The sequence below is a fragment of the Bactrocera dorsalis genome, chromosome 1 (assembly GCF_023373825.1).
Source record: "Bactrocera dorsalis isolate Fly_Bdor chromosome 1, ASM2337382v1, whole genome shotgun sequence".
Taxonomy (NCBI): domain Eukaryota; kingdom Metazoa; phylum Arthropoda; class Insecta; order Diptera; family Tephritidae; genus Bactrocera; species Bactrocera dorsalis.
This window is the reverse complement of record NC_064303.1, coordinates 96,019,699-96,035,630: the sequence shown is the minus strand read 5'-3', so window position 1 is coordinate 96,035,630 and position 15,932 is coordinate 96,019,699. Positions and strand designations below refer to the sequence as shown.

The 15,932-nt window shown below is 35.0% G+C and overlaps 3 protein-coding genes across 6 annotated transcripts in view; 1 reads left to right on the top strand and 2 right to left on the bottom strand.

Moving 5' to 3' along the window:
• Positions 1-2,373: 2,373 nt before the first annotated feature.
• On the bottom strand, positions 2,374-5,166 carry LOC105228783 (cysteine protease ATG4B). 4 transcript variants are annotated; one of them, XM_011208753.3, is made up of 8 exons: positions 5,059-5,166; positions 4,796-5,000; positions 4,312-4,700; positions 3,907-4,249; positions 3,753-3,832; positions 3,346-3,695; positions 2,868-3,243; positions 2,374-2,732 (listed from the first exon to the last, which is right to left on the bottom strand). In XM_011208753.3, the coding sequence occupies exons 3-8, from the start codon at positions 4,451-4,453 to the stop codon at positions 2,629-2,631; spliced, it is 1,395 nt and encodes a 464-aa protein (XP_011207055.2). In that variant the 5' UTR covers positions 4,454-4,700; positions 4,796-5,000; positions 5,059-5,166; the 3' UTR covers positions 2,374-2,628. The 4 variants fall into 4 exon arrangements, with proteins under 4 accessions (XP_011207055.2, XP_011207056.1, XP_011207054.2 ...); XM_011208754.3 differs by having other exon boundaries at positions 2,868-3,035; positions 3,105-3,243; positions 4,796-5,136; XM_011208752.3 differs by having other exon boundaries at positions 4,796-5,135.
• A 478-nt stretch (positions 5,167-5,644) lies between these two features.
• On the bottom strand, positions 5,645-8,546 carry LOC105228785 (protein asteroid). Its single transcript, XM_011208756.4, has 2 exons — positions 7,453-8,546; positions 5,645-7,395 (listed from the first exon to the last, which is right to left on the bottom strand). The coding sequence occupies exons 1-2, from the start codon at positions 8,431-8,433 to the stop codon at positions 5,734-5,736; spliced, it is 2,643 nt and encodes an 880-aa protein (XP_011207058.2). The 5' UTR covers positions 8,434-8,546; the 3' UTR covers positions 5,645-5,733.
• A 311-nt stretch (positions 8,547-8,857) lies between these two features.
• The window catches only part of LOC105228786 (protein Star), a 100,835-nt gene continuing 93,760 nt past the window's right edge, over positions 8,858-15,932 (top strand). The window contains exon 1 of the mRNA XM_011208757.4: positions 8,858-11,218. The gene's annotated coding sequence lies outside the window, so the exon portion shown is untranslated. The remainder of the gene's footprint in view (positions 11,219-15,932) is intronic.

Below are 15,932 nucleotides of genomic sequence, written 5' to 3'. Positions count from 1 at the left end.
TCAAAAAAATCACCCGTTATTACAACCGACCTCCTTAACGTTCGAAAGAAAAGTTTCAAAACAGTTTTCATCGAAGGTAATTTTTATATTGCACAGACGACGGATGGACAATTCCCACATTACCAAAATCAACCCAGATTTTATCCGGCAAAGTGCTAACATTTTGGTTATGTTTTTAACTGTGAGTGGTAGCGCCGACTGATGGGCATATACATATGTAGTTACTGGAAACCCATTCACTTCGTCATTCATTACTAAAAACTCTTTATCCATCTTTATAAGGTTAAGGTATTACAAACAAACTGTTTGCTTGAAACAACCGTTAGGTTAGGAAAATATACCTTAATACAGCTTGTGGTTGTTGTATGAAAAAGGGGTGTGGCTAAAGTAATGTGCGGCACATGCATGCTGTGAGGTGGCCAATAAACTCTGAGATGTCAATGCAAATATATCGGAGCAAAAAATTTTAATATATTCAGAAATAAATAATTGCAATTCATACACACAAATATACACAATGTATTATTAATATATTTATCGCACAAGCATTTAGTGCATTTATTTTCTTGTCCGATCTTGGCAGCAAGTCAAATGCGAGTATTATTTTAATGCCGCAAAAACAGACAAGCGAATGCTTACATATGTATATACATATATACTACTAGGCGATATATGTAATTTTCTTTATATGCCATTTTTATACCTTGAACAGGACATATTAATTTTGCTACGAAGTTTGTAATATTCAGAACTAGACCCTATAAAATACTGTGGTCAAAAAATAGCAAGATTTTTCATATTAAATTTCACGCGAAAATTCTTTCATCGAAATTTATTAAATTTTGTTTGAGGAATAAAATTTCTGATGCGAAAACGAATTCGAATTTTTAGAAAAAACTTTCGGTGATAATTGTTTGTCGCTAGCAACTATTTTTGATTGGTACAAGTTAAACAAAGAGGGTCGAGAACTGGTTGACAACGAATCACTTCTAGGATGGCCAACAACATCAACTAATGATCCACACTTCAATAAAATAAAGAAATTGGTGCTTGAAAATTGACGATGAACAGTCAGAGATCTTATTGGCATCATTGCAATATCGGAAAGATCGGTGAAAACCATTTTGAAAGATCATTTAGGCCTAAGTAAAGTGAAAGAATGATTGGTTCCCCTCAAGAAGCTGCTTATTTGTGGGAATCGCCGATAACAATCGGAATCAAGTTCTTGTATGGAAAAGTTTTGTATTTGACGAGATATCTTCACGAAATTCCGCATAGATTATTTTTCAAGGCAACGTCACAGTCTCCGAATATACTGTCCAGATCGGACAACTATAGCATATAGTTGCCATACAAATTGATTAATCAAAATCAAGTCCTTATATGGAAAACTTTTTTATTTGACAAGATATCCTCACGAAATTCGGTCTAGATTATGATCTAATGCTCTAATATCCAAAAAAATTGTTCAAATCGGCGTACTATATCATATAGCTGCCATACAAACTTATCGATCCAAATCAAATGATTGTATGGAAAACTATTTTATTTGATGGAATATCTTCATGAAATTCGGCATGCGTTATTATCCAGAGCAACAACATAACCTGCGAAAAAATTATATAGATCGCACCACTGTAAAATATAGCTGCCATACAAACTGTTCGATCCAACTGAAATTCTTGTACAGAATCTTTTGTATATGTGAAGGGTATTAAGTTCATATGTTGTAATATATTAATATTTTGTTTAATATTTCAATTAACCGTTGCTAATTAAAAGAAATGCCAGTGTTGACAACTTTTTCCGCCTACAAACCGGTAAATTGCATTTATAAAAAAAAAAACAAAATTATTTCGTTTTCACACTTTTTATTTTATTATTGTTTTTGTTTTGCATGTGCACAAGCATATGTTGTACATTGAATTATTTAAAAATTGTTTACATAAATTGTTGTTTTTTTTGTTTTCTGCTATTTATGAAAGTCATTGTATTTTTACTTGTCTGCATGCATAGGTAATATATCAGCTATACTATAGTTAACACGCGCCATATAGTACACTGGCTGCCACTTAGTGTCCGACACATTTGAAACTTTTCCAGCGCGTGTGTGTGCATTTGTATATGTATGTGTGTGTATGTTTTTTCGTTTATGAAAAATTTATGCTACTTTATTGACTATTTGAAAAACCGCACTATTTAACGCTATGTAATTCTTATTTGTCGCATTCCGCACTGCTTCGTACCAGAGCTTTTGGCTTTGTGAACAAAGCAAGTATCCTTCGCTAAATTTTTGTGACACGCTTTACGCCTTTGTTGTTCTCCTTTTATTAATATAAATAAAAAGCATTGGCTTAAAGTTAGTGTTAGCATATACATATGTACATATATGTATATGTATAAGGAGCTGTATATTTACATTGTTAAGTGTGTGCTTTTATATAGTGTATCAAAAGGATATTACTAACAGTATTGCAAATTATAAAAATTAATTACATATATAAATTAAAATGCTGTCTTTCTCTTGCATTGTATTTCATACAGTACAAACTACTGTTATTTTTTTTATAGAAAAAGACACTTTTAAGATTCGTTTTGCTTCTATTTAGTATAACGATTTTCCTTAGACTATGAAATTATCTCGAAATCTTCATCCGAGTCGCCGTCAGGGTCAACATCGCGGCCATTGCGCGTCAAACTGGTTGCGTGTATGTGATTTACGTTTTCAAAGTCTGCGTGAAAAGAAATAGAAAACATTATTATCACATAAAACAGAATTTTCATAAATTTTATAGAAAAAAAATGTTAGTATTGATAAATGAAAGTTAAGTGTTATAGTAAAATTGCATGTATGTAATTTCAAGGACCTTCAGAATCACAAGAGCTTAGCGTACGATAGCAACGATTCTTATAATTTTCTAGGGCTGCTGCCGCCTCTGCTGCTGCGCATGTAGCACGTGCAGAAGTGCCCAAAGATTTCGCGATAGTTGTGCGCGGTGTGTTGCTATTGGTAGCATCACTGGAGGCGGCCGTGGCTGAGGTTGTAGACGTGTTACAGTTAACCAAACCCACCGTATTTATTGTAGTAAAATTTGACTCAATACCTGCCGACGGGGTCGATACCCATTCCGCTGAGCGCGACTTTGTAATCTCGAGCAGCGGTTGTGTGCAGGCAGCCAAAACTTTAGTACGTAGGTTATCCAGGAGAACTTCGAAACTCAGGCGAGATTTGCAAAGAAAGCACTGCAAGCAACAAAATATGATAAATTTCAAAAAATTAAAAAAATTTTAATAATTAATTTTTTTTTAGTAGCAATAAAAAAATTTCTCAAAATCCCAACTTACCATCGCCATTGAGGGGTCCATCTGTTGGAAGCCAATACGTCCAGCATATCGTTGATGAAATGTGGCATCGAAATCAATCTCATCCTGTGTAGTCTTTTGTCCCACTGAGCCCGAGCGCTGTGTGGTATGCGGATCTAGGTACAACACTTCATCGTCCACATAGCCAACAAAGTAAAGCGCTTGATTTGGGCGACCGCCAATCATGCCACAACTGCCAGGCAGTTCGAAACAAATTTTCAATGCTGGCACATAAATTGGATTTATATCACTGAGACCCAAACGCAGTGGAATGATGAGTAATAGAGGTTTCCAAGTTTCATCATTACTTGGATTTTCAAGGCATAGTGAATCTATAGGTACAAAAACAAAATATTAGAACGCGTCAAATAAAGCAAAAAAAAACTCACATATATCGTCAGTCACTATTGTGTTGTCCATAGCCACATGTATAACAATTGAGCACCAGTCGTCGTAGCGCACTAGTTTTCTTAAAAAAAAAAAGAAAAACAAAACAAAAAAATTTAAATTTTTAAAATCTTAAAACAAAAACCAAACACTCACTTTAACACCTGCGCCACTGTATTCGGGCCAAACCACTGGCCAACTTTTTTATCCTCCGAATCGCCCATTAAAGCAATCTGATGTATAGAGAAGTAACTTTTGCGTGAATCCTCGAATCTATTGACTATTTTCAAATACGTTGCATCGCGTATCTCTGGTGTCCAAAACCATTCGCGGCCAAGATGCAAATCAATTAAGGCCTGTGCCAAAATCATTTGTCCACAACGCAACGTGCAGCCCCAGCCTTTGTCGGTAGTCAATTGTGGCGCGCCAAGTGGCACGAAACCGCGGCGATATGTGCACCATAGACGTGATTGTATGTCTCGGCGTATTAAATCAAGTTCTGCAATAACGTTGTATTTGGTTATTTAAACAATTTCACTTTATATGTAGTAAAAAAACAACCTTGTATAGCATTGTAGCGTTTGCCTAACACCCAAACGGTGGTGTTCGTTTTTGGTATATCATCAGGTTCACCGACAGCGCCAGCCACAGCACCCGCCAATACGCCATCTGGACCTAAGTATGCTTCGAATACGCTATCCATTTTGCGTGATACATTAGCATAAATTGCAACTAGACGATCTATTTTTGCGATAGTCTGCAAACGCAAGTAGTACGCACTCTCGCTGTTTCGGAACAGTTCGTCGGGATGCCGCCGCAGCCAAATGTACTCCGTTGCTAACACTATTAGGCAACAGATGAGGCAAACACTGAATGCGAAAGTGATTAGGTTAATCCACCAGCTGCTGAAATAGCAGAGCTCAACGAAAAAACGTAGAATTTTGGAAAATCTGCAGACGCAATACAAGAAAGCAAATTTAAAATATTATACGATTAAAATCTATTTCACTGGCAACTATAGTAACTTTTAGTAATAAATACTTACTGAAAAACCAATAACAATATTGTTGATAAAACCGTTTATAGTGCGTCACCCACTCCGCGTAGTTATGTATGCCCTTGAGCTGTATTTTTTCTACATACAACTGGTTACTGATTTGGCACAGATATTTACTTGCTATAGCAACACACACGTCGTATCATCGGACTTCCTTCCAAACAATCCGTATTTGGGACACCTACACAAAATGCTGAAATCATCGGCAGTGTTTTTCGTACCTGAGTTTATATCCTTTTTTTCGTTTTTACCTGTACATTACGCGATGAAAATAAAAGTTTCAAAACAAAGACGATTTGTTTCCTCTTTGACAGAAACATAAAATTCCATTCACAATAAATGGTGACGACAGATTGTAAGCCTACTGAGCACGGTGGGACAAATGCTTAAAATTATAAATACTACTATGATAGCTACTGATTACGTAGAAGACAAATTAAATTTTTCCTATTAATATATATAATTGTATAACTTTTCTTGTAAAGTCTAAAGGCGAATTGATAATTAATAGTGATAATAAATTAAATTTAAAAATAAACTTTAAAATAATTAATTGTTTAGAAAAAAGTCTATCGTGAATGTAGCTTTATTCACAATAAAACTTTTAAATTATTAGAAAAAAAAATCAAGCTAAATTGGCTAAACGTAATTATTTTTTGTTAGCCGTTTATTTTATTTTAAGTATTTATGAATTAAAAAAGTTATTTTAAGACATTATTATTATTATTATTTGTTTTTATCGCAATTTTTTTGTTTTTGATAGAGAGCGTTTATACCAATATAGTTTACTCATGACATTTAAAAACAATTAACTTATTTAAAACCGTTTCGTTAATAAAAAAACATAATTTTTATTTTTCGCGGTTTTCTATCTATATACACATACATATATAAATGAACAACATATTTCCATAATTCTTCAACTATTATCTCACAGTAAGGAATGTGTTAAACTTGTTATTCAAGTCTTCGAACACTTCTTCCGCAACTGCAGCCTCATCACTTCCGCTCCGATCTACAATATCCGCATTGGGATCCGCATTCTCCTGCGCAGCTGCAAGCTTACGAGCAGCTTGTCGTTTCTTTTTCAAAGCTTTCTTATTTACGACTGTTGTAGTTGTCGGTGTGGAAGGCCGTTTCCAATGCGGCACAAATTCATCACACCATTGCCATAGATAGTTGTAGAAGTCAAACATCATTTGAGAGTCGCGAAAAATAAAGTTTTGTATATAATATGTAATGTCAACACGCGTCTTTAACAAATCGTATAAATTGTAAATGAAGACACCACAAAATAGTTGGCCCATTTTTGCTTGCTCATAGGGCAAATCAAGCAAACCGTTTAGTCCATACAACTGGAAAACAATCGATTGGAGTTCTGAGAAGGCATGCAAAACAATTGTCGAATAGGCATCGTACTTCTTTTTAAAAATTTCATGCATATGAAAATGCTTTAGTAAATTATCCATCACGAGGTAGCAATCGGATTTTGGTATATATTCCATGCGTTCCGGTATAGGTAACGCGAGTAGATGCTCCTTAATCGTACGTGGATTACCTTTTTGCGCTTCAGTTTCACGAACGATTTTTTCTTTTTTGACAATTTTGCCAAAACGCTTCTGGAATTCTTTTAGATCACGTTCGGCGGGTATTTTCGAGTCGATTGTACGCAGTACAACCACACATATAATTAAAGCATGAAGATGTATTAGGTCACAATTTTGAGATTTATGCAGCCAATAAACGATAGCAAGGAAATATAATTGGAGGTCTTTTGGAAGTTTTTCCACTTTTCCAAACAGTTTTTCACTGTCCAAGTGAGGCATTTTACCTTTAAAAACATTTCTTAAAAGTTCAGGTTCAGGTTGCGCAGGTGTAAATTCAAATTTCGTTTCACTTTCGATGGCATAGCGTGTGTAATGTATATTTGTAACTCGCGGTCTTCGACCCATATAAGTAAACTCAATAGGGAGGGGTTCACCGTTCTCGTCAAGCGCGGGTTGCGTTTCCTCACCTTTTACACTATTCAATAATGTAAAAATATATCTTAAAATTGGCAATGCAATTTCATTGCAATCGTTATAGGGAAAATGTTCAATTTGTGGACTGTTTATATATTTTCGCAGATGTACGAGATCCACAAAGTACCGTGGTAGGTGGGCAGGATATAACTTTTCCAAAAACCAAGTAGGGAATTTTGCTGTCTTATCTTCACATTCATCCTCCTCATCTTCCTCTCCCTCTCCCTCTTCGTTTTCATCTTCATCTTCTTTATTCTTATCTTCACCACCTTCTATTGCTTCATCTTTGTCTCCTTCTTCGAGATCGGAATCCTCTTCACTATCACTGTCTTCTCCACTGTCATCTTCTGGACATTCTTCATTACTTTCTGCGACATCATCTTGTTCTTCTTCAACGCTTTCCACTTCATCAACAACGTCATCACTGTCATCATCCAGCTTCTTTGGCGGGTACCTTACAAATGCGTTATCATAATGTTTTAAGAAAAAGTCATAGGAGTGACATTTTTCAATTGAATATCCACTGATTGCTGCATTCATTTGATCCAGCAAAGATTTTCTCTGGACCTGTAAAAGAATGGAACAATAAAAATGTTTTTGAATCAATTATCGATTGGTACTAACCTTGCGCAAACGACTTAATATTTTCGATAGTGCCGATTCCACGGTTTCATCCTTCAGCCACTGTAATATTACTTGTATTCTCTTCTGTTGACGTTGCACTTTTCGACTTCGTCCTACTTTGCCCATTCCTGCGGCGAAGAAGTTTTTGAAACAAGAACGTCCAATGTAATCATTGCCTAGTAGTGCTGCAAAAAGTGGTAATTTCTCTTTACAAAGCGATCGTCGCGCTATTAAGTGCTCAATTCGGTATATGCAACAGTCCAAGAATTTGTACGTTTTTCCCTTTTTCGGCGCGCGTTTTTCGATGTTATTCACCTGAATTTCACTTACTATGCGATTTGCCTTTGTCATTTTCTCCACACGTTTGGCTTCGTTTTTCCGCAGTTTACGTTGGGGCAATGTATCTTCCTTCAACTCTTCTGCTTCATCTAAACGCTTTGTATGCGCCTTTACTGTCAATGTAATGAGTGGTATATATTGCACGTTATATATATAGAAATCAGAATCATAGGTAAGCACTGGGCATCCGAGCTTCCGGCTTAGCGTCGCCAACTCGTCATCTGCCTCAAACACACAACGCATCACAGACACTCCACAATCGCGTACTGCATCAACGAATACTTCTTTCATGAGCAGTGGAAATATTGTGTTGGAGCCACAAGGATTTATGCGTTTGATTATAGCTATTTTTCCTCTCAACCGTTTACCCACTGTACGCAATTTGCGATATTCATAGCCACCATCCATTAGAACATAAGGTTCAATATTGCATTCAGCTAGCACTTGAAAGAATTCCACCACAGCACGATAGAAATCATCATAGTCGCCACCAAAGGCTGAACAATTCCCTGACACGTCTTTGAATAAATTACAAGACAAGCTATCGCCATCAATAACCAGATTGCAATCATGTAATTCGTAAGGCAGCAGATATTGCTCCGCATGGCGCGCTATATAACCGGTGAGTCCTCGCACACCCATTGAAAATTTTAATTTATAATCTTATTTGCGCTTATTTATTTGATCTGCTCACAAATTTGCGGTTTGTTTTGATTAGACCATTGGCCATGTGTTTTCCAATGACTACAGTCATTCACAATGAAATGTTTATTTATTAAGTATGCAAAGAAGATACAAAGAGAGAATGCCACTCGATAAGTAATAAAATTGATAAAAAATTTAAGAAAATTAAAAAAAGTCACGAATTGTTTCTAAATTGGAATATAGTTTTTAATATTTTAAATTTTCACAAAAAATATTTTCCAATCAGCTGCACAGAATGCAAATTGGATTAATTTCCAAGTGGCACATACGATTATATAGGTACGGAATGAAATTTTTCGTTCGCTAATAAGAAGAAGAGAATTTATATTTGCTTGCGGTGCAAGTGCACGGTGGATGTTTCCTATTTTTCGCAGTGTGTTTTAGAATATAGCAAAGTGTGCACGTATTTTCGTTCCAGCGCTTTATACATTTCATTTCGACGCTTTCTAGTAATACAAAAATTTATTAGTAACGATTTCACATGAATACGAATTGCAAATTGCAATTATTTCGCAAACAGTGAATAATATCGGGTCTGAATAAGCTTAAAATAAGTGAAGAAGTGACGAATACTAGCTATATATACTCGCAGCAGTAAATATAATTTGGAATTGTAGAAAAGTGCCTTTTATTTGTGTGTGCGCGGCCATCGTACGATGAATCTTTGCTGGTGGAAGTGAACAGCAAAAACACAGTAGCGTATAAGAAGAGTGAATGGTGCAAATAAAATATAAATTACGAATGCGAATTTAAGAAAAGATTTGTGCTTAATCGCAAATACCATTAATAGTTGTATGAATTTAATTAAACCTGCGCAAACTGTAAACTTTAATCGAGCCCTACTTAAGTTATTTGCTCTTGTATATTTAATTTTCCAATCGGTTTTACAATGCCAAGCTTATGTTAACTGCTTCTACTTTTTGGCCGTATTCGTAGTGTTTTTGGATTACATCTTCGTATTACACTTCTCTGCTGCACGGATTGCTTCATATTTTAACAATTGGCCTTTTGACTACCGCTGCCGACAGTGCCGTAGTAGCAGCAGTATTTGAAGACGCTGTCTATGCTTTGCAGCAAAAAGTTGACGTCAACGTCAACGTCGCAGCCTTTGTTACCGTGAACGATTTTATGTGTCTTTCTCTCTTGTGACGTTCATTCATATGTGCAGACAAAAAATTTGTGTTAAAGCAAAGAAAAGTCAGAAGCATAAAGGTAACATTGAACGAATGTATGATAAAAAATGTGTCTAAAAGAAAACAAAGAAATTTTCTTTTTCTGCTTGGTATTGTTTTTCTTTAATGGGCGCAGCAAGTAAACGCACATAACTACCACCAATATAAACAGCTAGCGGCACTGGAGCAACCGAGACAGCAAACACACTAAAGAGCCAGAAATCGCTTTAAGACAAGTGTGTGTATTGCTTTTGGCCCTCTACTATTATAACATTGGCGTGTGAGTTTGTGTATTTGGTTTTTGTTATTGTTGACTGATTCTTGGCTTCTTACTTCTGTTGGAGCTTCATGCGGTTTCTGTGCATATGAGCAGTGCAGTGTGGCGCCGAAGCATTGACCGCACTCGGTACATTCACATACATACTATATGCATTTATATCAGTATACTGGACTCTACACACGCTTAAAGAAGTAAAAATTACAAAGAATTGCAATAAAATAAGTAAGCATTGAATAAGAAAGCCGTAACATAACGTGCAGAAAAATTGTGAAAACGATAAAATATACAAGTTCGTCTATTTTTGCAAAAATCCGAAATGAAAATCGTGAAATTTTGTTTGTGTGTATTTGAAAATTCTTAGTATAAAGTGAAGAAGAAAAGTGAGCGCAGAAAATATCACCTCATCGCATCCGTCAAACGATTCCAACAATAACAAAAGTAACAGCATAAACGGGAGCAACAATTAATATACATACGTTGAAAAATTTGTTCCAAAGAAACCAAAAATACAAAAAAAAAGAAATAAAATAAAACACGTACTCGCGAACTCTTCATATTCGCTCATTTGATTCGTGTTTTTCGCAGTGCTATCCATCGTCGTCGTCGTGGTCGTGGTTATCGTCGCTGCGGCTATTTTGCCGATTTCGTTGTTATTGTGGTCACAATTTGAACAGATTTTCTTGTGGAAAGTGTTATTTTGGCGTATTTTGGCAATTGCGCTCCAAACGACTAGTGTGTTTCGATTCGACGCCACGAGCGACATCGCCTTGAATATTGCCAACGCAAGCGCCGGTCAGGCAAACAAGCAAATCCAAAAAAAGCATTATAATACGTGCAATCTTCTTCCGATATTTGCATTTGCACGCTATTCGCCCCCCTAAAACCCTTTCTATCGAAAAAAACTGTATTAATACTTTCTATGCTATTCGTCGCGTTTTCGCGCTGTTCCCTATCACAAGTTTCGCGCATTTGACATTTGCCGATTTGACGCATCGCCACATTCCTGCGGTCACACAGTGTTTGTTGAGTAGCGCTCGTGCAGTTCCAGTGCAAAGTGCTAAGCGAACAGGCATTCAGGTGTTGAAAGGATTTTTTCAACAGTTGTGTCAGTTGGATGCCGGTGGCCTAATTGGATAACGTGTTGTTTAAACATATTGCTTCGTTTTCGGATAAAAACACACACATTGAGTTTCAACATAAAAAAACAGTGAACTTTTGCAGTGGCACCAGAATTTGTGGATTATTGACAAATGATTCGAAGGCATTAAAGGTTAGTTATTTTATTTTTTACTACTTATTTTTTTATAGTGGAATAGGGCTTAGACAAAAAAATAAAAATTATGTGAAAGCATATTGTATGATAATAAGTTAAAAATACCGAGTGAGTCTTTTTTAATATTTAATTTATTTCATATAATAAAATTAAAACAATACATAAATCTAAGATATTCTGCCCATCTTTCGCTTGGGCCTAAACTTTTGATGAAACTTGTGCATATTTATTTAAATATATGTAGTTAAAATCAATTTTTTTTTATTATCTGCGATTATACATTGAAATCCGCCACTTTCCAACTACCACAGGGAAATCCTAAAAATTCATCTAATTTCTGTTCCCACGCGTATTGCCAACTCAGGTAAAAGTCCTCATTATTCACCAAACTTCCAAACCGAGTTTACAGACATTTTCATATGCATTTTGTGTGTGCGAAAAAATTTTCCGCAATTAATTTCTTAGAACTTTACTGTATTAAAGACCGCACACAGTTTACGTGCATTTACTGTTTGCAATGATTGAATGCCACAGTAGGTGGCGAGACAGCAGTACGTGTTTACTTGAAAAATGCTGCAAATCTTTGTATTTCTTGAGCATAAATGTACAAATTAACCACCCGCAAATCCTAATCAGCCAACAATTTTCATAATTTTCAATTGAAGAAATGACTTGGCACATAATACCAGAAAAATGAGCATGCCATTTGTATTAAATGGGCGGAAAATTACTACAATTTTCACAGCGTACGAAAAGAAAATATGGAAGGCCAATTTTCGGGAAGTCTAGTAATATAAAATGTGGTGTACATAGGAATTAAGTGATCAAGTAACGCATTATGAATAAATCGTGAAAAAAGAAGAGAAATTACGTATTTTTCTCTGATGCAGGAAAATGAAAAACAACACTTTTTGTGCATTTGTATCTTGAAAAATTCGGCAAAAATTAGTAACGCGATTATTCACGTTTTCGTAACCTCAACTTTAAACGCTTTTAAAACTGATTCATTTAGGTTAGCAACCTCCTAAAGATTGTTCCTAAATATTTAATTTGTATATGAAAGTGCAATTTTTAAATATTCAATTGAAAGCCTTTGAAATCAATGAAATTGAATTTCTAATGTCACATGGCTTCACTCTCTGAAAATATTGCTCAAATCGGACTTCTATAGCATATAGTCGTCATACTGATTGATTTAAGTCAAGGTTTTGTATGGAAATTTTCTGTATTGGATTATGGTCCAAGCCAAAGGCACAATCTTCAAACATATTGTTTGAATTGGACTACTATAGCTTATTGCTGCAATATAATCAGACCGCTCAATCTAGATTTTGATTTCTATCGGGCTATGGACTGGCACAATTCTGTCGTTACAATTACAGCAACATTGATCAAAATCAAAATAAATATTATCTTTCCCCTTTTTTGCTATAAGAACTGCACCTGGGAAGGGTATTGGATCTTCTTTGAAGACGAAGTTAACGTTTTTTCTAGTTAGAAATATATTATGTATTAAGAGCATATAATATAGATAAATAAAAAACCGACCGACAGTCTGGTCTAAGTAACCGAAACGGACTCGGAATATTATCAAGCCAAGGGCTGCCAATTTGGCATTATTCCTGGAAATTACTCAGGAATGTTTTCTTTCCCTACAACAACAACAACATAAATGAAAATATTATCAATCACATTTTTTTCGATAATATATATGTAATTATAGTGTATGTAAATTTTTTTTTTCAATATTTGCTTGATGAATTTTTTAGAGATTTTTCTCTCGATTTAAATATTTTTTATTATTTGCTTTATTTATTAATTGGAGATTATCAGGTTCAATTATCTGAATTGCTAACGACCAAGAACTGTTAAATTGTATGCTTATCCAATACTTATAGGGAAAAATCTTTTGAAATGCATTTATCTCTTACCTTTCTATTTATATAATGTCACTATCTTTATATGTACCACCAAACTTAATATTGTATATTTTGCACAATTTTCCAATTCACTCTTGAGACTAGCAAATTGCGCTCCACTTGCCAAGTAATGCCTGACACTTTGTTCAAACAATAATGCCAGCTGAGCGCAGTGCCCATTGCTGCAGCGAATTGAGGACGAAAGTTCACTGGAATTGTCTTGGCGACTTTTTTGCTGCCTTTGCCCAAACAATTGACGATTTCCCACTTTTTTTATATTATTTTTACTATTTTATTGCACTAGTTACTATTCAAATGCGAATTGTGTGTGTCTTAACGGCATTTATTTGTGTACAAAATTATTTGCACTGGCTAATAAATTAAATTTTATTATTTTTTCACACATTGCACAACTTTTTATTTTTATTTTAATGTGTTTCCTTGTTTAATCGATTTTGTTTGGGAAATTCTTGATTTATACGCGATTATATTTTTGTATGTATGTAGGTTCCACAAAGGTCTATGGTATTTTCAATGCTTTTTCGCTTACGTCAATCTAATCTAATTTTTTGTAGTTACTTTTTATGCCTTGAAGTTGCAATTTTATTTCGCATTTTTATTAAACCACGTGTATCGTCCGATTATAAATGTTTTGTTTAGCTTTTGCGTGTTTTTTTATCTTTGTAAATTCCTCACTGATGAAGTTCATTGTTAAATATCATAAAAAATACTAATTATTATTATTATTTGTTTGCCCGTGTGTATTTGTAATGTTTGAGTATTTTTTATATGCCTATTAACACTTACTTTTTTTGTTTGGGAATTTGAAAATAATTAAGATAGGTCACTGAATTCATTATTTTTGGGTTAGAATGGCAATAAAAACAACAAAAATATTTGAAAGTAATGTCGAAAGCGATTCTTATGGGAAAATAAATATTCGAAAACATGAGTTTGTATATTTCTTTTTTAGAATTTTTAAAATTACTTACCTCTTAGCAACAAAAAAAAAAGTTCTTGTTCTGTTCAGTTTGTGGAACTATGTTTGTGAGTAAGTTTTGATATTGCCACTTGAGTAATTTCAGCTTTAGTCAGGTAAAGGGGTTATTTTAACTAAATAGTCCAGTTTGAGTTATCAGGATTTGAGATATTCATCACAATTTTTGTAGACGTTCTATGCTCCACAAGAAGCAGCTCAATAGTCGGCATGGCAGATATTGTCGTACTGTAGGATATAACTGCCATCCAAACTAATCTATCAAAATAGGTTTTTCTAAGAAAAAATATTTCATAAGATAGCTTCACGAAATTTGGCATGTATTATTGTCCAAGTTAAGACTGTAATATACAAATAAATTGTTAAATTCGGACCATAAAGCCATCAAACAAACAGACCAACCAAAATCAAGTTCTTGTATGGAAACCGTTTGACCAGATAGCTTCACGTAATTTGGCATGGATTATTGTAGAAGGAAAGTCTACAATATCTGAACTTATTATTCGATTTGGAGAAGTACAATATATAGCTGCCATACAAACCGACCGATCCATATCAAGTTAATGTATGGAAAACTTGTTTAAATGACAACATATCTTCACTAAATTCTACATAGATTATTGTTTCAAGCAAAGCCATTATCTCCGAAAAAATTATTCAGATCGGATCACTATAACATATTGCTGCCATACAAACTAACCGATCCATATCAAGTTAATGTATGAAAAACTTTTTTATATGAAAAGATATCTTCGCGAAATTTGACATAGATTATTGTCTCAAGCAAAGCCATTATCTCCGAAAAAATTATTCAGATTGCATCACTACATCATATAGCTACTACACAAACCGACCGATTCATATTAAGTTCTTGTATGCAAAACTTTTTTATTTGACATGAAATATTCACGAAATTTGGCATAGCTTGTCGTTCAAGACAGCGCTACAATCTCCGAATAAACTGCTGAGATCGGGCCACTAGAACATATAGCTGTCATACAAACAGATCATTAAAAATCAATATAAAGATCTTTTTATACCATTTAAGCTATCAAAACGTACTTTATAGCTATTATAGCTTTGTTCCAGTTTACGTTAACGTTTTTCTTATTTTGCTATATCTTTCAATATAAACTCCGATTTCACATTTGCCACCAACTCACAAAATGCCTGATTATTTACAAATTCTCTCATTTGCTCCATGCATTTTATCATAATAATTTGTGCAGTTGAACAATTCTTTGGAATTCCACTTTACATTGCAACAACAACAATGCAAGCGACATGTGCGTACAAACACACCTGCATTGTATTTGTTGTTGCACTAACGACAGCTGTAAATCCAAAAGCATACACACACTTAGCTGGATGGACAAACGCAGCAATCAGATCACCAGCCACACCATCAACAACAACAGCATGTGTAACACCAGCCTCACAAAACCAACAACAGCATGTGTACCACCAGCCAAGAGTACAAGCCCGGTGGCTGCGTCGGCGACTGCATATTTGTGCTGCTGAGCATTACAGCGCTGCAGACGGTAATAATCACAGTAGAAATCTCGGTGTAAAAACTAAGTTAAATGCTAACAATCTGGACGCCGCCACTGCCCTGCAGCACCAACAGCCAGTGGCGATGCCCGTTGCATGTGCGCTATTTAACCGGAGTCTGTGTTGTAAGTGTGTGTGTTTGTGTGTGTTGACAAGTACAGAATAAGTGCTGAAGGTATCGCTGGCGTTGGCAAACACGTTTCGGGACACCATACCAATGTGTACATACATACATATGTATGTA

Bases quoted from the DNA above. Each gene is read 5' to 3' on its own strand.
- LOC105228783 (XM_011208753.3), bottom strand. From the start codon at position 4,453: ATGGATAGCGTATTCGAAGCATACTTAGGTCCAGATGGCGTATTGGCG. The intron at 3,833-3,906 runs GTGAGTGTTTGG...TTTTTTTTTAAG, and splicing joins ACAGTGGCGCAGGTGTTAAA to AAAACTAGTGCGCTACGACG. The intron at 3,696-3,752 runs GTGAGTTTTTTT...TTGTACCTATAG, and splicing joins AATAGTGACTGACGATATAT to ATTCACTATGCCTTGAAAAT.
- LOC105228785 (XM_011208756.4), bottom strand. From the start codon at position 8,433: ATGGGTGTGCGAGGACTCACCGGTTATATAGCGCGCCATGCGGAGCAA. The intron at 7,396-7,452 runs GTTAGTACCAAT...ATTCTTTTACAG, and splicing joins TATTAAGTCGTTTGCGCAAG to GTCCAGAGAAAATCTTTGCT.